At 45.8% G+C, this 27,136-nt stretch overlaps 1 protein-coding gene across 1 annotated transcript in view; it reads left to right on the top strand.

Moving 5' to 3' along the window:
- Positions 1-26,729, top strand: part of ALDOC (aldolase, fructose-bisphosphate C) — a 107,465-nt gene extending 80,736 nt beyond the window's left edge. Inside the window, exon 9 of the mRNA XM_069615336.1 lies at positions 26,491-26,729. Coding sequence (XP_069471437.1) covers positions 26,491-26,586 — 96 coding nt within the window. The 3' untranslated portion in view covers positions 26,587-26,729. The remainder of the gene's footprint in view (positions 1-26,490) is intronic.
- The last annotated feature ends 407 nt before the right edge of the window (positions 26,730-27,136 follow it).

The raw sequence follows: 27,136 nt of genomic DNA on the forward strand, positions 1-27,136 counted from the left end.
GTTGGCCTCTCCAGAAAGTCTGAACAACTGGAACAAGAGATTAATCCAGGAGTGGATTAAATACCCCTGTCCCTTAGTCGGGAGCGGGACGAGTGTTAGGGAGAATGTTAATTTCTGGGCCTATTCCCTTTAACCTTAGAGACCCCCAGCTCTTTTGCTGGACTCAGGGCTTTCTAATTTTAACTCCTGAGTGAGTGGGACTTTTTTTTCAGTCTCATGTGTTTTCCTGTCTATGATTTTCTGTGTTTCATACTGTTTTATTGGGTCTGGTAAACTCCATATGCATCTGCTTTTTGCATTGTAGTACACAGCACCTTTTGTGCAGTGCCACTGATTAACTTTTCTTGGGTGAACTACTGTTCCCAAGAATAGTAAGATGACCCCCGTCTTACTTACCTTTACTTTATGGGTCCAGCGCACACCACCCTATGTGGACTGCTGGGGACTTACATAGTAACTCCTTTAACCCATTCCTCATGTAACATTTTGTTACACTAACTCACTTGAATGGCTTGTGGCAGTTTATTTTTTTTACTAGCTGGTGATCTGTATCTGCAGGCTGATACCACAGCTGCAGTACAGCACACAAGGGTGACCATTTTCACGAAATGGCCCTGGTCTCCTTTTTTCCGCCATTTCTTGCTAGTTAGTTTCATCTGGATTTTTACTCTGTTGTTTGAATTCGGTTTCAGTCCTTTGTGTGTTTTGCCTTTGGCAGGCTTCAGCCCTGAAGCCTGCCCAGGCTCCAGTGTGTTTGGAAAAGCAGGAAGTGAGAGAGGGTGTCAAAACTTCCCTGTCCTTTGTCTCCGGCTGGCTGTCCTGGAGGACAGCCACACTGCTGTGTGATTGACAGCCTAGGGCTGTGAATGAATGAACACTTGTATAAAACATTTTTTTAAAAACACCTGCGGCCAGGCCCGCTTCCCTCACCAGCTCACCACAACATTCCCAGCTCCCCTTCCTGGACTCCAGCCCTCCTGCCTCCCATCCCGCCACCGAGCACAGATTGGAGCTTAGCTCCGTGTGTCCCAGGTCCATAGACCTGCGTGAGCCCACTCGCCTCCCCGCACTGCCGCCATCCAGGTAAGGCTTCGCCACAGCTCCCAGGCCTCTACACCCCCATAACCAAAAAAAAAAAAACACCCACGGCCAGGCCCGCTTCCCTCCCCTGCTCACCACAACCCTCTCAGCTCCCCTCCCTGGACTCCAGCCTCCCATCCCGCCCCCGAGCCCAGATTGGACTTTAGTGCCATCTGACATCTTGATTTGGTCCAGAAGCACAGTGAGAGTCGCGCCCTCATTCAACTCTCATCCCACCCCAGAGGCAGGTAACTGCGGCCGCTTCCAGAGAGCCCCTGGGCCCATAGCTTTTACTTCCTCTGGCCATTCCAGCGCCGTTGATGACCACTGCCCCTCTCCCCCGCCCTCCTGCTTCCTTCACTGGGAAGCCTCCTTCACCGGTCTGCAAGTGCAGCCCGGTAGCCCCAAGGCCAAGGGCGGCCCCAACAGAGGCGGCTCCAGGAAGTGCCGGCAGGAGTCCACAGGGGAAGCCAGGTGCCAGCCGTCAACCATCAACTACAAGGACCAGTAAGGTAGGAGTGGCCTGGGTTAGGAGTAGATCAACCACTCTACCCTATAATCTAGCCACTTAACAAACCGATATAAAACAGTTCCAAAATGTTTCAGAGTTTCTGTTCCGAAATTGTATTGTAAGTTATTCAGATTGCATTGATAGGCCTCTCTCCCACTATACAGGTCTCCCAAATCTATCAGAGGTCCCGTCCACATACTATATTGTGTGATATTCAGATTGCATTGATAGGCCTCTCTCCCAATACACAGGTCTCCCAAATTTAGCAGGGTCTCTGTTCCAAAATTGTATGGTATGATTTTCAGATTGCATTGATAGGTCTCTCCCCCACTACACAGGTCCCCTAAATTGATCATGGGTTCTTGTCCCCAAACGGCATAGTATGATATTCTGTTTGCATTGATAGGCCTCTCTCCCACTATACAGGTCTCCCAAACTTACCAGGGGCTCCATTCCCAAACTGTATCGTATGACACTCAGATTGCATTGATAGGCCTCTCTCCCACTATACAGGTCTCCCAAACTTATCAGGGGTTCCGTCCCCAAGTTGTATTGTATGATATTCTGATTGCTCTAATAGGCCTCTCTATACAGGCTCCCCAAATTGATCAGGGGTTCTGTCCCCAAACTGCATAGTGTGATGTTCTGTTTGCATTGATAGGCCTTTCTCCCACTATACAGGTCTCCCAAACTTACCAGGGGCTCCATTCCCAAACTGTATCGTGTGACACTCAGATTGCATTGATAGGCCTCTCTCCCACTATATAAGTCTCCAAAATGTATCAGGGGTTCTACCCCAAATTGTATTGTACGATATTTAGATTGCATTGGTGGGCCTCCCACCCACTATACAGGCCTGCTCCCAAACTGTATTGTATCATATTCCGAATGGACTGATAGGCCTCTCTCCCACTATACAGATCTCCCAAACTTGACGAGATCTGTATAGATTGCATTGTGTGACATCCGGATTGCATAGTTAGAACTCTCTCCCAGTATACAGGTCCCCCAAATCCATCAGGGGTTCTGCCCCCAAGTTGTATTACATGATGTTCGGATTGCAGTGAGAGACCGCCCTCCCACTGCACAGGTCCCCCAAAACCACTAGGGACTCTATTCCAAAATTGCATTGTATGATAGTCCGATTGCTTTGATAAGTTGTATTGTATGATATTCAGATTGCATTGATAGGCCTCTCTCCCACTATACAGGTCTCCCAAAACTATCAGGGGTTCTATTCCAAAATTATATTGTATGACATTCAGATTGCATTGATAGGCCTCTCTCCCACTAGACAGGTCTCCCTATTTTGCCAGGGTTCCTGTTCCCAGACTGTATTGTGATATTCGGATTGCATTGGGGGGCCTCTCTCCCACTGGGAAGGCCTCCCAATTTTAGCGGGGGCTCTGGTCCCATACCGCATTTTATGTTATTCAGTTTACATTGATAGGCCTCTCTCCCACTAGGCAGGTCTCCCAAATATAGCAGGGGTTCTATCGCCAAAATAGCATCTTGTGCCGTTCAGACTACAGCGATAGGCCTCTCTCCCACTATACAGGCCTCGCAAATTTAGCAGGGACTCTGCTCTGAATTTTTTTTTTTTATTCATAAGAATTACAATACTCCTTAGGGTCCCTCCTACCATACGAGACTCTAGAATATAGTCAGAACTAGCCTCAAGCACAAACCTAGCTTAACCACCTTAAAATACTCCCAGAGAGGACTATACTGTGATAGAATAGTTCTATCTGCCCTTATCCTTTCAGAGAGACCTACACAGACAGCACTGAACTTTGACCTACACCCCTGACAACAGTACACCCAGCACCAAAACCCCACCAGACAACGCTCGGAGGACACACAAACCGACCCACCGGAAGAACAGACGGCACAAAAGCTACCAAGCCTACCAATACAAGAAGAAATACCAGCACTCCCATCACAAGACACAGCAGCCAACCACTCAACCGGTACTTCAGCACTGAGGACCAAAATGCCCCGGACCAGAAAGGGATGCTGAGAAAGGGCACAAGACAAGGCCGCACTGGAAACAGGCACACAAATCCAACCTACCACCGAAGCAACAACCTCAAATAGTAGAAACACAACGCCAAAAACCAAAACGACCAGAACAAAACTCCAAAGGGAAAACTCCCTATATCTCACACCATACCTTGCAACAACCCCAGAACCAGGATACCCCAACGACACAAAGACAGCAAGACAGACAAAGAAAATCCAGAGACAACCAGAAAAAAGACGGGAACACCCAAGAAGAAGGTGGCCAGAGTCCGACCCCATACATCACAAGAACAGAAGGACACCCCCAACACCCACGCCATATCAGACATAACGACGACGAAGATCTTATAACCAACAACCCAAACATGAACCTAACTGACCAATTGAACGAAGAAGAAGCATTCACAGACCTTCACCAAACCAGCACAAACGTAGAAGCAACACCACTGAACAGCCAAGCTTTCAATCTAGCAGACCGCCTCAATGAAGATGCAGCCTCCGATAATCCTCATATGCCCTCCTACAATGAAGATACAACCCCAATCAACGCCAACAATGATGCACCGCAGCCAAACAACCACAAACCAAAACAAGGTACAACCAACAAGCAACACCACACCAATAAGATCCAATGCAACCTCATCAATGCAAGATCAATGTCGAAACATGCCACTGAGATATACGATCTGCTTTGCGAAGGAGGGATCGACATCCTATTTGTAGCAGAAACCTGGCTAGACGACAATTACAAGATAACCCTCAACAACTGCTTACCTGAATACTTCAAATGCGTCCAGTCGAACAGAAAAACCAAAAGAGGGGGGAGGATTGGCAATCATTCACAAGAAACACCTGGATATCAAACTGGAAGACTCACTACTCATCGATAAATGCAAATCCCTAATCATACGTCTAGCAGTAACATCCAAAACAAACTTGAAATTCGTACTAATATATAGACCACCAACCTACGATGCAACCTTCGTAGATTCCTTCACAGAAGCAAATACCGTCCTAGCCATCAAACACAATCACTTGATGTAATCTTAGCCAACAAACTACTCCTCACCACAGCACCCCCAATTCAAATACCCTGGATCGACCACTTCATCATCCCCTTCGTAATCAAAATGACCAGGCTAACAATCAACTGGACAAAACAACGAAAACCATGAGAAGAAATTGGAGAACCATCAAAAACTCCAACCTGCATGAACTCCTGGAGCTAAACAAACCACACCCAACATTCATGGAAGAAGATGACTTGGACAAAAAGGTAACCCTGCTGCATTCCTGGATTATAACTACTATAGACAACATCGCCCAAGAAAAACCCTTTGCTTCTTCTAATAAACTGTCTAAGGCAAAATGGTTCACCCCACTACTTTGCACCATGAAAAGAAAAAAACAGAAGACTAGAACTTCATTGGAGAAAACAAAACGGCGCGGCGAACAAACTGAAATTCCTACAACACAACCGGGCTTACAAAAAGGAAATACAAGAAGCAAAGAGGAAACACTACGACAACGAATCTTCAAAGCACCAAACACCAAAAAAGAGCTTTTCAAAATCATAAACTAAATCAAAATCCCTCCAGGATGTAACAACACACCAACTCCGTCCACGAAACTGCCACGACCTTGCAGACCACTTCAAAAACAAAACCACCAACATCCAACAAACCATTCAAAGCAGACCATCTGATCTGACCACAACCCCAACCTACAACCGGGAGGAGCACCCAAACAAACTACAAATCTTTCCAGAAATATCAGTGGAGACATTCGTAAAACTGGTGAATGAAAGCAACCACACAGGGTCCCCCGAAGACCCATGCCCACCAGACATATACAAATCAATTCTTAAACAAGAAACGCCCATGGAATATCACAGGAACGTCCTCAACCATGCCATCGCAACTGGGAAAGTGCCACAAGCCTTCAAAACTGCATACATCAGGCCACTACTCAAAGATACAGCAGGAGACTTAGAGGACCTCTCCAACTGCAGACCTTTCTCCAACATTCTGTATACAGCCAAGCTGCTCGAAATGTACATATACAAAACGAGAAGAGCACGGCCTACTAGACCAGGCACAAGTTGGCTTCAGACCACTGAGAGGAACGGAATCAGCTCTACTCTCAATATGGGACGATCTAAAAATCAACACAGACTCAGACAACAGCACTGCCTTGATACTCCTATACCTATCAGCAGCATTTGACACAGTCGACCACGACACCCTCATAACGAGATTAGAAGCACTTGGAATAACAGACACCGCCCTACTATGGATCAAATCTTTCCTAACCAACAAAATGGAAACTGTATGGATGAAACCCTTCAAATTCAGCCCGAGAGATTCAACTTGTGGAGTACCACAAGGATCTTCCTTCTCCCCACTACTATTCAACATCTACCTGTATCTACTTATCAGAATCATCAAAAGCCACGGCCTCACCTGCTACAACTACGCTAACGACACAAATAATCTTCAAAATACAAGACAACCCGGAAAGAAACTCAACGCTAGAAAACTGCCTCTGCGATGTATTCTTCTGGATGAACTCCAATTCCCTCAAAATCAACCCAGGCAAAACTGAAATAATGATCGTCACAAAAAATGGAGGAGAAAACCAACTCATCCCTTGGCCAAGGGAACTCAGGACTACCCCAGCACCCTCAGCGATTGTAAAAAACCTGGGGGTTCTGATGGACAATGATCTCACGCTATAGCCACAAGTAAACGCTCTCCTCAAGAAATGTTTCTTCCTCCTGCGAGCGGCAAAGAGAATCTTACCGTTTTTATCGTTCACCAACAAAACGACCACCAACATCGCCCTCGTCATGTCCAAAGTAGACTACGCCAATAGCCTATACCTAGGCATGCCTGAACGACTCCTAAAAAAGCTACAACGCATTCAAAACGTGGCAGCCAGACTGCTTCTGAAACTACCCCGAAGAGAACACACCACACCAGCGCTGAAAACATACATTGGCTACCAATAAAACAACAAATAAAATTCAAAACAATATGCATTACGCACAGAGCTGTACACAACAGAGGCGCTGATTTCCTAAGAGACAAACTGCGCCTACATCAACCAACAAGAACGCTCAGATCAAGCATTGACATCCGCCTGGAACCGAAGCCCTACAACAAAAGAAAACTTGGAGAATCCTCCTTCTCTCACCAAGCCCCAAAAAACCTGGAACGACCTTCCAAAGTACATATGTAACACAAGAAACCACCTATTATTCAGGAAATTACTCAAAACCTGGTTCTTCACGTCATAACTAGAAAGACTGGCCACAGGTGCCCCAACATAACTAAACACATCAATGAACGTAGAGCGACCGCGATACGCACCGATCAATCAATCAATGGGAAAAGCTGAGGTAAATATCCCACGGCATACTAAAGGACCAAACGGGAGACAGTAAACATAGCAAACTAAGACAGAAAGACTAGAACAAATCATCAAGAGGGCCAGGACCCAACTATGACCTTCCCCAACAGCCCTTAGAACAAACAGAGAGGGAAAGGAAGCACTGCATCACGGGCCCAATGCAATGGGTGAGAAACAGAATGTTTCATCACTACACACGGTCCACCAACACAAAGCAGGAAGCACAATGCCCCACCACACAAACTACAACTAAACAGTCCCAAGGATGTTCACCCCACAGAAATCAAAGAACCAGTCAGGACAGAAGGATACGAACGTCTGAATCCACACGCTCACCAAGACAGATCCACTAGGACAACACTTCAACATGACCCCGACCCTGAACATGAACCACTTAAAGCCTTAACCGACCAGGGTCACACTAGATCACCTGAGAATAGATATCACCCACCAAGTCCCACACCTGAAGATTAGGTTCAGACGCACCCACCAATACAAATTATAGTCAATAGGATACAGTTGGATCAGCGCAACACCACCAAATCGAGTCGGCCCACGAGGAACCAGCAACATCCGAAACCCACAGGTATACAACTCTAACGGAATCATAAGTGCCTGAACCAGGATACAGGCCCCACTAACCCAACCCTCAATCTTCTGCATACTTAAACCCCTACAAAACCACACAACCATCTCTCTCCGAGCAATCTGCACGCACTTTACAACACTGCATCAACAACACATAGACTTCACCCACAGCACTGGAGGCCTTCATCCCATCCGATACTAGCACAAAATCCCAGCACTCGGTGTATACCGAGCTGAAGCTGCCAACAGCACACTACTTCTCCCCTCCTCCCGACTAACCCTCCCCCGACCCTTCTTGTTTACAGATCCGCCAGAGCGCCTGGGGACCAATTCCGTTGGTGACGGTGCGCAATACAAGTACCGCTAACATAACATAAAAAGCAACGTTTTTGAGACCAGAGACAGTCGACCACTGGTAGACGACATCCGAAGAACGAACAAGATGATGACGTGAGAAGACGCCAGCAGCACCCTCCTGGTCATCAAAGTCTCTTGTGAAGCCCTGCAGCTGTGCTGACCCAGTTTTCAAATCTACTGGGAAGACCCTTACAGGACGACTTGCTCCCTTACGCTGGTAGGACCAACTAGACTCAAGACAAACTCTATTTTGGTACAACCCCCGACTTCCTGTGGCTTTCCAAGGCTGCAGAATCCCAATACCCAGGGCACCTCGACCATCTGTGAGTGCTATGTCTTCCAAAGTGTGAATCCGGCCAACACTTCTTGGGCATCCAGAGGACCCTACAGAAGCAGGACATTTATTTTATTTTTTACATTTGTATAGCGCACTACAGCCCACGGGCCCAGCGTCCCCTCACCAGAGTCCAGGACTGAGGGATCAAGGAACTTCTAACCAGCGCTGTTCGTTCTTCTTTGGTGCTGAGAAAAAGGCACCAAAACCAGAAAGAGCCGCTGAATGAAGGAAATTCATTGCTGCCGAGTCCTCTCTCGAGTGCTGCCACAGGAGCCCGACAGACGTCCTCCCTTTCATCACAACGACCAAGGACCTGGAACAAGGGTCTGCTGCACTGCAACCAGAAGGCAGCCAGCTGGAACAATTTCTTCAGTTCACGGGTACTGTGGGGCTTGGGATACATTATCAATTTGCCATTTTGGGTGCTTCCTACCTTTGGGAGTGCTATTTAACCCTAATCTGAGTTGACCTCAACTCACTTGCACTGGCTTTTCAGCTTGTGCCTCTTCAAGGTGACTCCTTGAGTTGCTGGGATTTCTTTATTTAAGAACATTTTCTAAGAAGAAGGGCATCAGAACTTTGAATTTGCCCATTAACTTTGGCTGTCCTGACTCCCTAAAGAACCCCTAAAGAACCCATTCTTAACCTATTGGCTTTGGCAGTGCTTGTTACCTTGCAGGTTTTAATTGTTGAACACTCTTAATGCTGGGATAAAAGACTACCTGCATCCCTTTGGGAGAATCTAACTGTTTTTATAGAATACCAGTATGTTCTCATCTAACCCTAACCTTTCCCTCATGTATAACTCAATGCTGCAAAGGTGATACAAAGTAAGTGTTATACTGACCTCAAATTACGTCACCCTTGGTGCTGGAAAATGTGTAACATATGAATTAATATTACTGCTAGTTACTAATTTTTAAAGAATGCTTTAAATATATTTGTGTGTAAATAAATACATATTTATTATATAACTTTAAGTGTGTAAGCGTTTACTTGGATACCTGTATTTACTGACTTCATTGTACAGCTCTACATTTCACATTACCCCTCTTAAGGTAAGCCTTGCTGCTCAGTCACACAACCAACTTGTGTAGTACATGCCTATATTAAAAGGTTGGTTACCTAATAGCAAGAGAAGTCTTGTGTAGTCCCACACCAGTTGGGCTGCACTAATTCTTACCTAACATCTTAAACTTAGTAAAAATAGGAGCAATGTTAGCCGGTCCGTCAACCCTGTAGGCTTCAGGTAAAAGAGCCATATCCCTTGTTTCTACAGCTGGTGACTCTGGTATAGTGATGGCACAAAGACATCTAGTTGAAGATCTTTTATTTCGCTGTTTATTTTTCAGATTTTTCATTTTCTTGGCCCGTTTCTCCACCTTTCCTTCCCCTTTATTCCTTTGCCCTTTTGTCCTCCTTCGCCCAATGAACTCCTGATATTCGAGTTCTGATGCATCTTTAAAGACTCTCTTGAACTTTTTGCACCCTGGATGATAAAACTCATTAACCTTTCGTTTGATGAGGGAGTAGTGCCATTCCCCCTTTAAGAAGAGTGGGTTACACCCCTGCTTAAAAAAGCTAACCTGGATCCACTGGTGGTGGACAATTACAGGCCCATCACCAATATGCCATTTATCCTTAAAACCTTCAACTTGAGAAACACATTGAAGAACATAAGATCTTGGCTCTGCGTCAATCTGGTTACAGAGCACAGCATGGGACTGAAACCACCATGCTAGACCTCAAATCCACCCTGGCCGGCATGGCGGACAAAGGTCATCCTGCCCTGCTGATGCTTCTGGACCTCTCTGCGGCCTTCGATTTGGTGTACCACTCTCTGCTAGTCAGGAGACTCGGGGAGGTTGCCCATTGTCCTCTTCTAGCCTCCAGTTGGATATCCTCTTTCTTGGGACCCCAGACTGTCCGGGTATCAGTTGGTGGAGAGCACTCTGCGCCTGTCATCCAAACATGCGGTGTCGTCCCCCAGGGTTCGTGCTTGTCCCTTATCTAATTTAACATTTACATTAGGTTTCTGCTGGTTTCTGCTCGACCGGTTTGACGCCCTGGGTTTTCGGTGTACAAACTATTCAGATGACACCCAGGTTGTCCTGGAGCTTAGCACTCAATATGCGCAAGACCTGATTGCTATAAATAACATCTACAATGCCATCCAGGCCTGCATGGCATATAATTCACTAAGCACTCAATTGTCGATCTAAAACAGGCCTGAGCAAATTAGCCCCTGATTATGCCAACTTCCGTATTGCGGGTTATATCATTGCTGTCTCCAAGTCAAAACCTTGGGGGTGGTTCATAACCAGGAACTTTCTATGAGACCCCATGTCTCTTATATTCATTCCATATGTGGTCTCATTCCACATGTGGTCTCATCACTAAAAGTATAAACTACATTCGTCCCTTTCTAACCGTTGAGAACTGCGCTCTGCTTGCTACAGCACTTGTTAATTCAAGACTGGATTACTTCAACAGCTTGCTAGCTGGTACCACAGCTCTCAACATTCAGGTCCTGCAAGTTACCCAGAACAATGCTGTCGGCGTGCTCATGCTTCTTACGCCAGATGGCTACTGATTACGCATAGGATTACACATAAGATCTTGACCCTGGCCTTTAAATGCCATGCTAATATCTGCCCGGCTTATCTCTCTGATCGTGTCAAGCCCTACATCATCACAAGGAATCTTTGTTCCTCTGCTGCGCCTAGGTTCACTCAGCCTACGTACAAACTGGCGCTTTGGAGGGACCTCTTTCGACATCCAGGCTCCTCTACACTGATATGATAGGTTATTTATAACGCGCTTAATACCCAGAGGTTTCTAAGCACGGACCTGGGGATGGATCCTGTGATGCTCCGTGTCATCTTGCTTCCAAGGCAAGCACGTTGACCCTGAGCTATCCTCCCAAGAATATTCTTCCCACTCCCACACGCCTAGCAGTCAATGTGTCTATCTTTAAGAAGGCAATAACAACCCAACTTTTCAACCTTAAACCATCCTAATTCAGGATTTTCCCCTTTTTCCTTTCGCGTAGCTGATCATCTATCCCCTCTGTTCAGTGTTTGTCCTGTCATGTTTTAAGTGTGCTCTGAGGCCCACGGGCATGTGGCGCATTATAAAAAAAAAAGATCTGCGATCTTTAGTTGATGATTTTCAATGTCGTCCTGGTATTCAAATTATTATACTTGCAAATTGTTTTCATTTTCAGGCTCAGATGTTGTTTGCTTACCCTCGTCTTCACATGGCAGCATTGCTAGCCTGACTCCCTCATTTAAGAACTCTTTCGAGGGGGGAATGTCAGCAGTCAATAAGTCTGGTTCTGTAATGTAGGCTTCCGAGTTGTCACTGTTACCTTTTTTGGTTTTTCCATTCTTTTACATCCAGTAAACCGTACCCTTTATTTCAGCTAACGTTTGGGTATGTAATTTATAGGAATATTTCACTCAAAAATGTTATTGGCTCAAAAGATGGGCCATGATCAAAAAATATTTATTAAAAAAGTTTCTAAAAAAGCTTTTGAGCAATTGAGGCTCAAAGTTATACATTTCAAGCACTATGAGGCATCCATTTTGTGAAATGGATGAGACTCCTGTGCTTGTGTTAATCTCTGCCCTTGTGGCACTAATGAAGCAAGAGCCAGCCAGCTGTAATAAATGAAAGCTACCAGCAGGTGGCTTTTGCTTCATTATTGCCGGAGAGCAGAGATTAACACAAGCTGTTGCTGGTAAGTGCTTTAAATTTCATTCTTTTTTCAAAGCACTGCAAAATAAATGCTGCGGATTCCTTTCTAACTTAGAAAGAAAACCGAGCCTTTATAACATTGTATTTATGTTTGCGGTGGCTTTCGCTTTGAGTCTCCTGGGCTCCCCCGACCCACGGGAGCCCAGGAGACTCGAAGTGAAAACCGCTGCAGTCAGAAATACAACAGTGCTCCGGTTTCTAAATGCTCTGGTATTTACAAATACAAAAACGTTTTTCTTTTCTTTCTATGTTTCCAGGGGGGCTTTTGCTGCTTGTTTAGTGCCGCCAGGGCAGAGCTTAACATGAGCAGAGGAGGCTGCCTGAAATGACAAAATGGATGCTCCCATGTAAACGCTTTGAGCCTCGTTTGCTCAAAAGTTTACATAGGAACTTTCTTTAAAAAGATGTTTGATGTAGTTTTTTGATTATTGCCCATCTTTTGGGACAATAACATTTTAGTGACCTATTCCTTTAACTTTGTCTCTGTTCTCAACAAACTCTTACAAGTGAGTTGAGGACAAAGTTTAAAGCAGTTAAAGTTACAGGACTTATTTCTACTGGTTGTGGCAAGCTACTCGAAGCCTCTGAGACGAAGGGCCTCATTGTAAGATTCCCAAACTACCCCCAGACTTAAATCCTCAAATACCATATGGCTATATGTATTTTTCTGAAGCAACACCAATGGTGTGTAAGTCAATATATTTGTGTACATCTGAATCAGCAGTAAACATAGAATACTGGGACGAGGGGGCCCAGCCTGAATGTAGGATAACAGGAAGAAAAGCATGATCAATGTTCTAGTTTTTCTCTCGTCACCAAAGTCGTCCAACCAATAAAGGGGGAGGAAAGAGGAATCTCAGTATTTATTGTTCAGAAGTAGCAGCAGTGGTTGTGAACTCATTGGTTATTGTATGTGGCCCTGCCTAGCCAAGTCAGCAGGGTTAAATCACCCAGGTTAGTAATATTTGAGGGCCACGTTGGCCAATGGGATGGCTGGGCATTTAAGTTCTAATGTGACATTTTTCTGCTGGCATTGTAATTTTCTACTAATTAATAAGATCTGTTGCTCCACCCAGTTCCTTACTTGGAATAAAATGGCTCCTACGCACACCCATGAGGCATCGGTTTGAAGAATGAATGGGTATGAAAAGTTGTCAATAAGGGAGGGTGGCTTCGGCATAGTTTTTTAACTAAGAAAAGCCTTCCCTGTATTCCCACTGGATTCTGTTGAAAAGTTGAACCTATTAGCTGACCCTTTATTGGCTCCAGCGATGATTGAGGAGTTGGGGATGAACCATCTGTAAATGTCCACAAGGCTGAGAAAGGCATGCAGTGTCTTTTTGTTGTTTTCAGCTTGAGATCTTCTGGATACTTTGTACCTGGACACTGTGAGGCTGTACTGTTATTTTGCCCACTTGAAACCCCAAAAATGTAATGAATGATTGGGCTTGGTCACATTTTGTTGGGTTTACGGGCATGCCAGCTGCTGGGGATATTTTTGCACAACCCTCTGGTGAGGGCTTGCTAACTTTCTAACTAAGAGGTGGGCCAGTGCTTCCAACCTGTAATGTAAAGTAAACCTATCTACAGTAGGTATGGGTAGAGCAGTAAGGATTAACTCCTGGGAGGGGAAGTAGGCTAACACAGAAATACAGTTAGTCCACACAATTAAACAAAAAATACACCACATTGATATACTGAAATATACACCTTTTATTAAGTTATACATAAATGTATCTATTAGTTGAACCACACGCTTGACAATACAGTGTATGTATACAAACCGGAAATTGTCAAGGAAGACACACCTCACCCCTATACTAACATGTAAGCAGGGGAGAGGGGAGAGAAACGGGGAACCACGAACATTAAAACAAACAGTATTAAAGTAAAAAACAGGACCACAATTGCCAATACCAAACCGTCTCAATTTTCCTAACATCTAGGACAGGGCTCTGAAACCTTTTGGCTTTCCAGATGTTTTGGACTAGAACACCAATTAGCTTCATCCCGCAAAGTCAATGTGAGAAATCATGGGAGTTGTAGTCCAAGATATCTTTAGGCACTCAGATTGCAGATCCCTGCTCAACGACATACTATCAAGAATAATACAAATGTATACCTCACAGTAAATGTAGGACCGAGAGGGATGACAAATGAGGGAAACGCACAATAACATACACACTGCGGCCACCAAAAACTAGGATACATTTAGACAAATAGGATCACTAATTTACATTCTTAGGGATAAGTGTATATTCTAAAGCGAGATACATTGTAATTCTCCAAACTCTATCTCACCTTCACATCAATATGAAACCCATCACCCACACAAACACCAGACAAGGTAGCCAGCATCTTCTACATAGTCCATTTTGCAAACTAACATGCACAAACAAGTAAGAATGTACGCAGTGGGTACCGGTACCAAGAGCATGGAACACACTACCACTTCACATCCGCTCTACATCCTCGATCACCACTTTCCGAAAGAGCCTCAAAACATACTTGCCTCCTGTAATGAATTGAAAGTATTCACCTGTCTCCCCAGGGACGAGCCACCCCCTGTGATGCTAGGGAGGTGAGCCTGCTCTACAAGGCCCTCCCTCAGGGTCTGGGTAAGTGGGACCTCACTGGGAGGGACTCCCCTCTAGGGGACCAGGATTCTCATTCCTCTGAGGAACTCCCTATACCAGCAACAACATCTGCTTATATGGGATTAACTTCTATACCAAGTCAAACGTCTTCTTTCCTATTGACTTCATGTAATGCTGGATCAACAGTGACATCTGAAGCCAAACGAACATCCATTAGCATTCTGCCGTATATGTTAATAGACAAATTGATTAGGAGAGAGAGAGAGACATGAGAGAGCCATATGCAGGGGCAGCCCTCTGATGTCGCTACGCCTTGGAGGGCGGAGCAGTGAGGAACCGTGGAGCTTGGGGTTGTCCTTGAAGGAGAGAATGCCAGCCGAGAACGCCAGAAGATTGGTGTTGCAAGCAAGGGCGACTCAGCTGGCAGAACTGGGTCGAGGAGACTGTTCATTATGGTGATTTGGCCACTGGAGATCTGTCATGGGCCGGGGGCCTGACGAACAAAGCCAAAACCAACAGGAGTGGGATAAGCAAAATCGCCTGTCGGACAAGTGACGCCGAACAACGTGAGTTGACCAGATGCTTGGAGTGACTCTGTCGCAGAGTCAGGAAGATGTTGCAGAACAATTTGAAGCCGCTCAGTCTTTCCGCCAGACCCCAGGAATATAAACCCCCCCAAATGAAGGTAGCGGGGTAGAGAGAGAGAGAGAGGGAGAGGCAACAGGCTACAGGCTAAATATTAAATGAAGTATAAGAATGAATGTGTACCGCTGAGAAACCACGAGAGTGTGTACTGGGAGGAACCTAGGAAGTTGCTATGTGTTTCGTTGTCAAACATTTTAACGTGCTAGGAAAAGGGCATGAAAGCCATTCGATATTAAGTTCAAGTACAAAGCCCAGCATTAGAAGAGAACAAGAGAGGGGTAAACCAGTGGAAAAGCCCCAGGAGTGTTGCAACCACTATATAGTGAAAAGGAGGAGCAAGAGAAACCAAGTCCTAAGAGAGGCAGATGTCAGTACAAGGACAATACAGAATTAAAAACAAGAGGAAGAATCATAAAAGAATATATTCAAAAGGAAAATAAGATGGACAGTAAGGTCCTCAGGAAGTCTGGCAAATACCAGGAAATAATACTAGGAAATGTGTACTAAAAGCTACAGGAGCTCACGAGAAACCTTGTGAGTTCAGACCAATATAACTTAGTGACTTATTTTGAAAACAGTTCAGTTCATAAAATCTTTATTTGATGTCACTCTGCATATGAATATAAATACGTACAAAAAAATTCTGCTGAATACATCAAGAAATACAGGAGAGCATCAATTCACAAATAAAGGGAAAAAAGGCATACCAATCTTGACAATAGATAACACTATAAATACACTTTAGAACAAATATAAACAGACCCCATCATAATAATTCCAACAATGATTGAAAGCCCACTAGCAACTAAATACACAATAGAGTGGATTTGATGACGTCCTGCATGAAAAATGTTACAAGGATAGGTGACTAAATAATCAGTCCCTTCCTCACCAGCCAAGATCGACGGATGAACTTGGCTGTGAAATAGACAACATTAAGGTCATCTGTTACCCTGCAAAGAGACATTTCCCCACAGATATGGCGAATGTTAGCAGCTTTGAACATAGGTGTGAGATATTTTGCTCTCAAGATACTGTAGCCATTGCAAAGTGGCAAGAAATGTATGACTATTTCTTTGCTACAGTTAAACGTCAGGCAAATGGAAATATTTGAGTTACCCCAGCCATATGTACATTTCCGCACGTTCAATGTGCCCTTTCAGAACACCTGGAAAAGCGAGCAAGCAAATGACGATGTTATGATATCAAAATAAGATTCAACCCTAGGTACTTGTTTGACCTGCAAGTACATTGGGCCTATGCACAGTGAATTGCAAGAGCTCTCTAGCCTTCTCCTGGACAACTCCTTTGCTGCTTTTGATATCTCAACCTTGGTCCATTGCCCATTGACAAAGGATCAAGCCACAAACTGCAGGTTTAGAGCTAATAGCCATTTTCTTTACATGAGTTACCCATAAGAGTGGCCAGCCTCCTCCAGAGGCAAGGACATGGGACAATGCCTCCATGTACTTCCCTAGTTCGAGGGTGCACCAGATTCTCACCCAGTACAAGATGGGTATGAATAGAGCAATATCAGATATGATATATGATATGGCATTTATAACGTGCCTATACACAAGTGTTTCAAGGCGCGACGAGGCAACGGAGAGGGAAAATGGCGAGGACAGATAAAGATCCTACTAGGCCAGATGTCATTCAGATCGCGCAAGTGCATGGGATGGGGGAAGGGACAGTGCAGTACATGGGAATAGATAATCACAATAAGTAACAGCCAGCAAGTGGCAAGTGCAAGGGTAAGTGCAGGCATTAGGTGTCAAGTGCTGGTAGGGGGACTGTAGGGATACAGAAACAGTCCCCAAGTGCGGGGGTTGCCAGGCAGGCAGTGAAGTTGTGCGAGACTGGCGGGCGAGGGACCTGTGACAGAGATCAGAGGGTGTCCAGGTAACCAGTACAGTTCTGGTTACATCCAGGTCAGCAGGGGAGAGTAGGAAAAAAAGCAGAACCAAAGAGAAAAGTTTTGAGGTGCTTCCGGAACCGTAGATGGTTCTCCTCAAGTTTAAGGGAGGCAGGAAGGCTGTTCCAGAGGGAGGCCCCAGCTGAAGAAAGAGATCTACCACCAACTTGTTGCTTGGAGAAGCGCCTGACCCTGAGGGAGTTGTAGGCGGATGCTCGAGAAGGAAGATATTTAGGAAGAGAGAGTTGAAGGTATTGAGGCCCATGCCCCAGAAGGCCTTGTGGGCAATGCATAGGGTTTTGAAATTAATCCTCACAGCCAGTGGGAGCCAGTGCAGAGATTTCAGTCCTGGGGAGATACGATCCCTGGGCTTGAGGCCAAGGGCAAGTCTTGCAGTACTGTTGTGGATGAGTTGCAAAGGGTGCAGAGTAGAGGCAGGCAGATTTAGAAAGAGGCTGTTGCAGTAATCCAGCCTAGAGAGAACCAGAGCTCTGGAGACAGTGAGCTTCTGGGGGAAGGAGAGGAAAGGAAGAATACCTCTGTGGAGGTGCAGCTGGTAGTGTGACTTCTTAGGGACGACAGGGATGTGAGGAGAGAAGGAGAGTGTGGAGTCGAAGATGACCCAGAGGTTTTTAGCCAAGCAGGAAGAGGGCCAAGAGAGGCCGGCCAGAGAGCTACAGGAAAGGAGGGAGGCGGACTCCACACTCAATGTGGAGTGAAACACTTGGCAAACTATTTGGGAGTCTCAGTAATGATTTTAGGAACTTGTTCTCTGATTTTGAAAACATGACAATAACAGAAACATTTCTTGTGGAAAAAAACCCTGGAGGAAAGGCCTTGCTTCCAGCAGGCCAAAAGGGAACGTGCCAGAGAGAATACTAACTGGCAATCTTTAGCTATTACTTTTAGTGATATGGCACTTTAGAAGTGAGGATTTAGACTGTGGACAGTTCATTTTGGACACTTACTGACAGATGAGCACCCTTATTTCGTTCTGTTAGGCAGGGACTATTGCAGCTAGCAGTAGAGCAAGATAGTTAGGTAATGCCCCGGGGTATCAGTTTGCTTGGGCTTTAATGTAAGTCCATAGGCATTACCAGTCCGGTAATCCCTCCCTCCCTGCTCGGGTTATATTGATATTAATTCCCCGGCACGTTGTACCAGGGTATTAAAAGTGTTTTTATCACAAGTTCAGAAACTGTGTGTTTGCTGTTTCTCGTATCGCGATGAAACTACAAATAGAATGGCTGCCGCCATGGATGGGAGGGAAGGAAACTACACATAGTCCTTTCTCCCTTTCCAAGGCGGTCATTCGAGAGTCAGAGATGCGCCAAGGAAACTACTTTTTCCGGCGCTGGCGAGGCACAACGAAGCACAAGTTGGGTGGGGAGGGGCTAGGGATCCTAAATAAGTGGAAAAGCGGGGTAGGGAATGGGGACACAGGGGCACGGGGGAACGCACGTACCTGATTTCCGGGGAGGGAAGATGGCAGCCTCCTGCTCTGAAGAGACTCAAAACAGGGTCTTTACCTTGTGGTAAAGACCCCATTCTGAACCTCCTCATTGGCTGGAAGTCTGCCACACACCCTCACTGGGTACTAATATTTAAATAAAAAGCTAAATCATGCCTAACATGTGTCCAAATCCTTCTTCTGGTTCGCCACACTACCCACACACAATCCAGTCCCTCCAACTCCCCTTCTATCACCTGCCTATACTAATATTTCTATCCTTTCCTGAAAACATTTTGTAACTGTTTCACCTCCCACCTTTTGCACTTCAGAACCTTGTAAGGTTCTCCGAGACCCTCTTTGTAAGAGCAGTGCTGAAGAAAAATTCAAATAAAGTAAAAATAATCAGGCATTCCCACAGGCAGGAATGTGATACAAGAGGGTAAAAAGTCACTTAAAATCACTTATACAAGTTAAAATTCCATTCACTCCCTTACACTCACTGTAATCAAGGTGTATACAGGGATAATATCCAGAGGCAGGTAAGGACCTCTAAATCTCTTTCAGAAATGTTAGGTGAGTTAAAAGGAAAAATGAGACCATCAGTAGGAAACCCTATGCTTATGGGGAAAAGGAAGGTAAGCCCCAGTTCTACCTCACAGGCAGAGATGGTGACCAAGGTATGCCCGAGGAGATGCTTAAGAAGAGCTGCAGTGCCAGCTTTGAGCGCCAGCAGCCACAGGAGGCGATCCAGCCAAGCAGGAACCAAATGAATGGGAAATTGTGGCTGAAGAACACCTGTAGATATTAAACCACGGTCCATGGGCACCCCTGAGAGTTAGTATCTGAAATAGCCCGCCAACTCTGAGCCCATAGGTAAGTATTTGCAGTGATGGTTTGAAAAAAGACTGTTCAGGAAGCCAGAAACAACCCAGTGAATATCGTTTTTCTTTTCCAGATGTAGTTTACAGCATCTGAGTAGCAAGGGACCTGAACCCCAGACCAATGATGACCCAGAAGGTGGAAAAGAATAATTAGCCTTCCCAGGAGTTAGGACCCTCTAGCCAAAATCAGAAGTGACGAGGATGGCCATTAAAAGACTGGGGAACCAGGCAGAAAAAATCTGAGCAGCTCGATTAACAAATGAGGGCATCAGAGAATGATTACTACTGGGGAAGTGAACCAGGATGGCCCAAATGAACGCAATAGGCAGTGTTTGGGTGGGGGAGTATGGTTAGAGGATAGGAGTGGTGTTAGAAGCCAGGAGTAGATCACATTTGTTTTGGAAGAGTTAAGCACTACGCAGCCAATCAACATTCAATGGCATGCGGTAGCAAATTATACAGGCAGAAGGAGCCAGGCTAAAGGAAGGTAAAGGGGAAAATATTGGTGTATCATTAGAAAAGAGGTGATAAAAGAAGCCAAAGGAGAAGGTGAAATTGAGGTACAGATTGTGATTAGTAGAGGACCAAGGACCAGACCCATATAAAACAGCAGTAGAGTGGTTACATAGGATGTTTTAGCTCAAGAGCTAGGAAATGTGCAACGAGCTAAGGAGGCAATACAGGAAAGGGAAAGGAGGGCATTGCGTGTAATGGATTTGAGAGACTTTTGTGCAGAAGTGCAAATGAAGGGCCTCATCACGAGTTGGGCGGTATCCCTGCTGTAATACTGCCCACTGTAATAGCGTTGGCGCCAACCTGTCGGTCGGTATTACTTCTGGATCACAGGTTGGACGTTAACCGTAAATCCCCATCCTCTAGTAGGCAGGTAGGACCCAATGGGGGAATTTTCGGTGCAAATACCTAGTGCTAATACAGCTGGCGGTAAAACAGGCCATTTAGCGCCCAACTCGTGATATGGCCAGCTCTTAAATGCAACGGTAATACTGTTACCGCCGCATTTAAGAGATACTGCCCAACTCGTGATGAGGCCCATAATCAGCAGAATGAGAGGAAGGAATTGAGTTCCGGTCCACATGGTTTTGGAGGATTGGGTGAGTGGAGAGATTCCTTTTAAGAGGCAAGGAGAGCCAGGGCACAGGGTATATGCCAATGCCATAGTTTGAAGTGCCTAATGAATCCATACTGTTGCAACAGCAGGCGAGATCCAAGGTGGCTGTCATGGGCAAGAAGGCGTGAAGGTACACGCTGGATAAAGGTATTCAAATGGAGTAGCAAGTACTAGGATAACGTCTTGGAAGTTCCTCTCAAAGGGATCCGTAAGGGTTGGAGAGAACGCCAGGATGGAAGACCCAACTTAATTCAGATAGTGGGGCATGAAGTCGGAATTTGCGCTTGCTCATCAGGTAGCGGGAGAGGAAGCAGAGTCAAGGGGGAAGTTAAACAGTGCAGTTCAGAAGGGTGTGGTCTGAGGGAGGGGGGACAATAGAGAGGTGACGACTGAAAACAGGAGAGAAGATATGAGGAGTCAAGCTGAAGATGATGCAACTTATTCACTTTAAGGAGGGCAGATATTTAAATTAAGAGTTCTGAGGCAATGGAAGAAGAGGTTTGGTGAACCAGGAGGCCAATAGATAAGATATATAGTGAGAGGAGTTAGTGTAGGGACTTGAACAACAACATATTTAAAACTAGATAGAGTAAGTCAAGGTCAGGGAGCAGAGGGATGGGTGTCTTTGCTGATCTAGTGACCAGCCATGCCATCCTTCTTGGAAATGCAAGGAATGGACGAATTTCAGTCAGTGTGGAGAGCTACTAATGTCTTGCCTTTGGGGGTTGCCTGATTTGCATATCGCTTTCCCCTTCTGTAAAAGCATTGCAGGCAGGGGAAGAAAGGGTCTAGAGGGTAGCCCAGAGCAGTTTTCGGTGGGTCATTCAACCTTCCTGCCATCAACCTTAAGTTTATCATTTGTCACCCCGAGTGGGACGGTTATGCCCATATTTGGGTCCCAAGCTTCAGGCGCCTAGCGGTCCAAACTACACCTCACAGATTAAACCGAAACATGTCTGGGGTTGCTTGTGGTCTTGTGCAGAAAGGATGTGACCTAGCAGTTTAGGCAGGGCTGCCCCTTTTGGTGTGCAGCCAAGCTCAATTTTCTTATGGTAGTTCCCCTTTTGTAATCGCATGACATATTGAAAAATGATGGTCCGGAGGGTTGCCCTGAGCAATTTCCAGTGGTTAAGATTAATTCATAACCTTCCAGCCTCCAGCTTAGCATGTGTCTTTGGGGGTGATGCAGGTTTCTGTGATGTCCTTCACTGTGTGGCAGGGAATGTGAGAGTTAAGTATTTGAGACGTACCACTTAATATAGAGGGATGGGCTACCCCAGGGCCCAAAAGTGAGTTTGGTGGACGTGGAGGGTGGATATTAAGCGGGAAGAGGTGCCTCCAACAGATAGGGGAGAGTGGTAGTTGAAGTTATAGTAGGTGTGAGCAGAGTGCCTCAAGGGTCGTTTGAGAGGGGGATAGAATCTGGATTTGGTGGGTATTTTGGAGGGGTAGGGTTGGGTGTACTATGCAAGACGGTGCCTGGAGACCCATAGTAAAGGGTATGGATAAAATGAGAAGAGGGAGATGGGTAGAAGCATGCCGATGGTGGGTAGAGGTAGGTGACGGCTGGGCCACCACTGATCAAAATGCAGACACACACACAGGTTACTAGTGACCATATTGCAGTAAATGTCACTGATGACCCCAAAGTCACTCTCTGTGAGACCGTCCAAGGGTTTTTATTGATAATCTGTGGGTCCTAGGATAGTGCCTCTGGCCCTAGTCTCGCTTGGGATTCCCTCCCTTACCCAGGCATCAGTAATCCAGGCTAGTGCTACTGATCGGTAACACCTACTCTTTACTTCTTGATTTAGATAAGGATGGTCTCTCTAAATTATGCCTCTCTAATCTCCATCAGGGAATTCTTATCTGTCCCTACTCTAGCCATATGTTACTGTTTTGTAGGGAATTGGGGTACACTTACTCAGTTGGACTCAGGTTGGTTCCCTGACACCCACACTCCCCTCTTCCTTTCTACTCTTACTGTCTCCATCTCCTCCTTACACTTCCCACCTCTCTTCTGTGCCTCATAAGGGTGCAGAAGGAGGAGACTGGCACACAGGTGGCATGGTTGTTGGCATAAACCTTTATTAGTAATGAAAATAAAGAGAAAGCCTAACTTTCCCTAACTCTAAGAGGGGTTTCCCTACCTCAACTAAAAGTACTAATGGATCAGTCAGGATGTCTTTGCAAGTAAAGAGCCCACCGCCCTGTGTTTGTCAAATCTCAACTTCTGTCCCTCATACTTATAACTAAATAGCTAGTGGTTCTTCTTGGTCCATAAGAATGGCTCCCTTCTTCTGGACAGTGGATCACAGTTCCAGTTGTTAGATGGGTTATTTGCCAAAAAGCAGTAAAGTTCTCAATTCAAACTCAAAAGAAGTTCAAACATCAACATTCCTTATTGCCCATAGTTGCTTCTTCACTATTAGGCTCCTGGAGAGTGCCTCCCTTCTCCGGGTATCTTGACGCAAAGCCAGGGGGAATTACTTCCTTCCCCTGGGCTCTCTTTTCACTTGGTTCCATGATTTCACAATGCCTGGGGAATTGCTCCCTTCCCGTGGCGTCCCTTAGCTTTGTTCTCACAAATTCTTGGCTTTTACTTTCAGTTCACAACACAAGGGGAATTACTCCCTTCCCCTGGCCTTTTTGGGGTTTAGTTTCACTGTTCACAACACCAGGGGGGATGTCTCCCTTCCCCTGGTCTTTCTCAGGCTTTTTATCACAGTTCACAATGCCAGCGGGAAAGTCTCCCTTCTCCTGGCCTTTCTCATATGCTCTGGTCAATGTGGGTCCCAGACCCGTATCGCAGTTCCCTTGGGCAGAAGTGACTACATCTCAGGATTCGTCAACCTCCAGGATTCGTCAACCTCCAATGTTTCACTCCTCCTAGTTCTCACCTCCACCCTTTGATGTTACTTCTCCCTCCCACCTCACTAATCCTACGCCTCACCACTACTCTCCTCCTCTGTGCCACTACTCCCTCCCTCCCACTACTAATCTCCTTACAGATACTCCCTCCCTCACACTTCTACTCTCCTGCCACTACTACTCTCTTCGCCACTCTATTACTCCCTCCTTCTTCCACACAATTACACTAACACCCCCTCAACCTCACACTGCAGAACCACTTTCATGCCTAAACAAATTCCTCACCTGCTACACAAATCTCCACAAACTCACACATCCTCCTGCTGGTCCCTTGGTCCACCTCTACCTCCACTACTGACCTCACATGGAAGACGCACACTTCCGGTTTCCTTTTCTATACTTAAAATCTCCCTCCCGTCCTGGGGATTGGCCAGCTTTCCCTAACCAATCTAGTTCTGGCTTCTTCATCAAGGGTGGATATATGTGCTGGTAGGGTATAGCAAAGGGCCTGAGCTCCACCCACTCTCTCCAAACTTGCTTCGTATTATCAATGGCAGCGCCAGAGGACCCATGTTCACGTCAGTCATTCAGGTCCCTTTTCAGAGGGGTGTCATGGTAAATCGGGTTGGAAAGGGTGGGCCTCTCCTTTTTCCCCTCTGGTGAGCTAGAGGAGTTTGTAGTGTTTGTGCAAGTTTTCCTTTATGGTTTCTGAGCTCCACAATGTTGCCGCGGATAGTGGCTGTAAAATCGGAAAACCCAAGAGGCGCCGCCCCACGCAGCCTACTGGTATGTCTTTCAGGGTTGGCCGTATTTACCCCTCTTGTGGGTCCTCGGTGGTCTAAGGGACCCGGGAATGGCGTTATAAGCCTGCCTGCTCGATCTTAAGCCTGCCTGCTCGATCCAGCAGCTTGGGAATGTTTGTTGCACCGCCTTCTATGGGAGCAGTCTCTCTGTCTGCTGCACAGTGTGGAGTAGCAGTTTATTTGCTTCTGGGTTCCCGGTGGATTTACTGTGCCTTTCTTGCTTTCTGGCTTCTAGCTTTCTGGTAGTTTGGCAATCGTCCAGGCCTCTTTTCTGCTCTTGGCTTGAAACAAATGAAAGAAACAGAGGGACACAGGCAAGCATCGGTTTGAAAAATGGTATAAACAGTAGGTGATCTGCACAAATACACACTGCACAAGGGAAAGTTTAGGAATTGGGTCTGCCACAGCTGTGTTGCCCCTTATAGCCAGGGCTGCTCCTGGACAGTTTTGTGGCAGGTCCCTTACCCCTCCTCACCCCCTCTCCTGATAAGGTCAGAGTACTGGCCTTAATAAAAAACATGCTACAATTGATCCAACTGTAGTTAAATAAGTAGCTAGTGAAATGGAGCGCGCATATATTATTAATCAATTTTAGGGTGACCCGTTATGGGATTGGGATTTTGTACTGGATTAAAGGATTTATGATCATGAATCCTGTCGGTATGCAAAGCCCAAATCCAAACCTTTTAGGCCTTTGTGAACCCTTCTCAAGTTGGCTGCTGTTTGGGAAATTCTGTGTCACTAGCAAAAACAGAAAGCCCATGCAGTGGAGCTGATAACAGAAGGGCAATGCCGCGGCCGGGTGTAGAGGCGAGATCAGCAAGCATTCCTGAGACCCCAAAACTGTGGGCAGATACATAGGGCTGGGACCAGACAGAGGGGCAGTCATGTAATTCAAGGGCTCACCATGCTGGTAAGGTAATTGGGTAATTACAGTAATTCACTTGGATCTGTAAGGGGTTTAGTATGAGGAATGCTCCCAGTGTCACTCAATTAAATAGTGCAGGCCATTAAACATTGCAGCTAGATTCATTGAGCTGCTGTGCCCTGAGCAGTGGCCAGGGTATACTCCAGGAGCATAAGCATGTTAGGAGGGCTAGCATATGGTGATCATGCTGGTTGCCAGTTTCCAGAGAGAGTACAAGAATAGACATTTTAGAGGCGATTTCTCAGCGTGCTAAAATTGAGCTATTTAGAGAGCCACAAGCACATAGGTTAATGATCAACGTGAATGAGATTTCAAAGCGGAGGGGAGGGCAAGGACTGTTCAGTGTGGATGTCCTGGTTCCAGTTTATAACATAGTGCATAGATGTGTTAGAAGGCATGCTGAGATACCAGGCTATGGTGTCTGTGTCCTGAAACAGTTCATGCTAAGCAGTGTTGCATGTTTGGAATGTGTTCCATATTGAATGAGCCACCTCTACATGACTAACTCTTATTGGGAAAACCAAACTCTTTGTCCTACAACTGCATTGCCTTGACTGATGGGCAATAATCTTAATGCTTGTGCGTATGCTCTTTGTGAAACTAAGCAGACAGTGGAAAGAGATGGTAAAAAGAGATGGGTAGGTAAGAGAAGAACAAGACATGAAGACGCAGTAAGAAGAGTGTGCTATGCAGAAAGAATAAGGGAGAATGGTCCTGCCATGGCTAGTCTGGTTGAGAGAGACACCTGGACTGAGTAAGAAGTGTGGGAGACGTTAGACCTCACATGAGGATCTATATCCAGTCAAACACTGACCATTAGGTGGGCTGGCGCCTGCTATTGATACTGCAGATGCAGACACTGTGGCCACAGTTGATATACTCATGCCAGTGTTTGCCCCAGAGTTACTTGGTGCCAGAGTTGGAGTTGAGGCCACAGGGGTTAGCTTGCATGGTAACAGACTCGTAGGAGCTAAAAGGGAACAAAAAGGTAAGAATGGATCTCCAGGAGTGAAAGGCAACAAGAAAGCATTTCTGGAAGCCTATTGCATAGATCAAGAGTGGTAGTGATACTATTGTTTGTCAAACCTTTCTACTGTATTTACCATCCATTTCATTTCTTGATGCATACCTCTCTGGACTCTTACCTTATTCCCTCCCTTTCTTTTGCAACCATTAAACTATCTCTTGCTGTTTCTCTTTCAGATTAATAGCCAGGCAGCCCTTGGCCAGTATGAGCACAGCGGATTGGATTCTGGAGCTTCTGCGCAATCCCTCTTTGTTGAAAACCACGCCTACTGAGGCGGCCACGGGATCATGGAGCTGCCTGTCATCTCTGCTTTGTGGCATTCTAGCTGTCCACCTGCTCTCTGCTTCCCACCATAGTTAGGAGAAACCCCAATTTGGGGAATGCACACCTTTCGCGAACAATGCTTCTTAGGAAAGTCATGTCTTGAAGTCATTTAATTTAACTTTTGTTCCAGTGCCTGGGAAGGACAGAAGGAGGTTAGTTGCCTCTTTGGGGTGGAGTAGGTGTCTTGGGAGTTGACCTGTCCCTGCACATTTTAGAGTGTGAGCTGAGTGTGCTATCAAATAACATCTTGCCTACAGGTTGTGTTGCTTGGTAGGACATTTTTCTTCACACCAGAGATTTGCGAAAGCCTTTGGGAAAATAGATACATGGGAGTATTTTGTTCTCATAACTCTGGTTGAGGCCAGCACTTAGAATGTTCTAGAGTCGACATTTCCTGAAAGGCCACTGTCTCTGAAAAGCAGCTTTGGCCAGAGTGGTTTCATTCAAGTTCTGGTAGGGATAGACAAAGTGTTGTTATCACCTTCAAACTACAGTTTG

Source organism: Ambystoma mexicanum, chromosome 9 (assembly GCF_040938575.1).
Source record: "Ambystoma mexicanum isolate Mex_15411 chromosome 9, UKY_AmexF1_1, whole genome shotgun sequence".
In the NCBI taxonomy this organism is placed as follows: Eukaryota; Metazoa; Chordata; class Amphibia; order Caudata; family Ambystomatidae; genus Ambystoma; species Ambystoma mexicanum.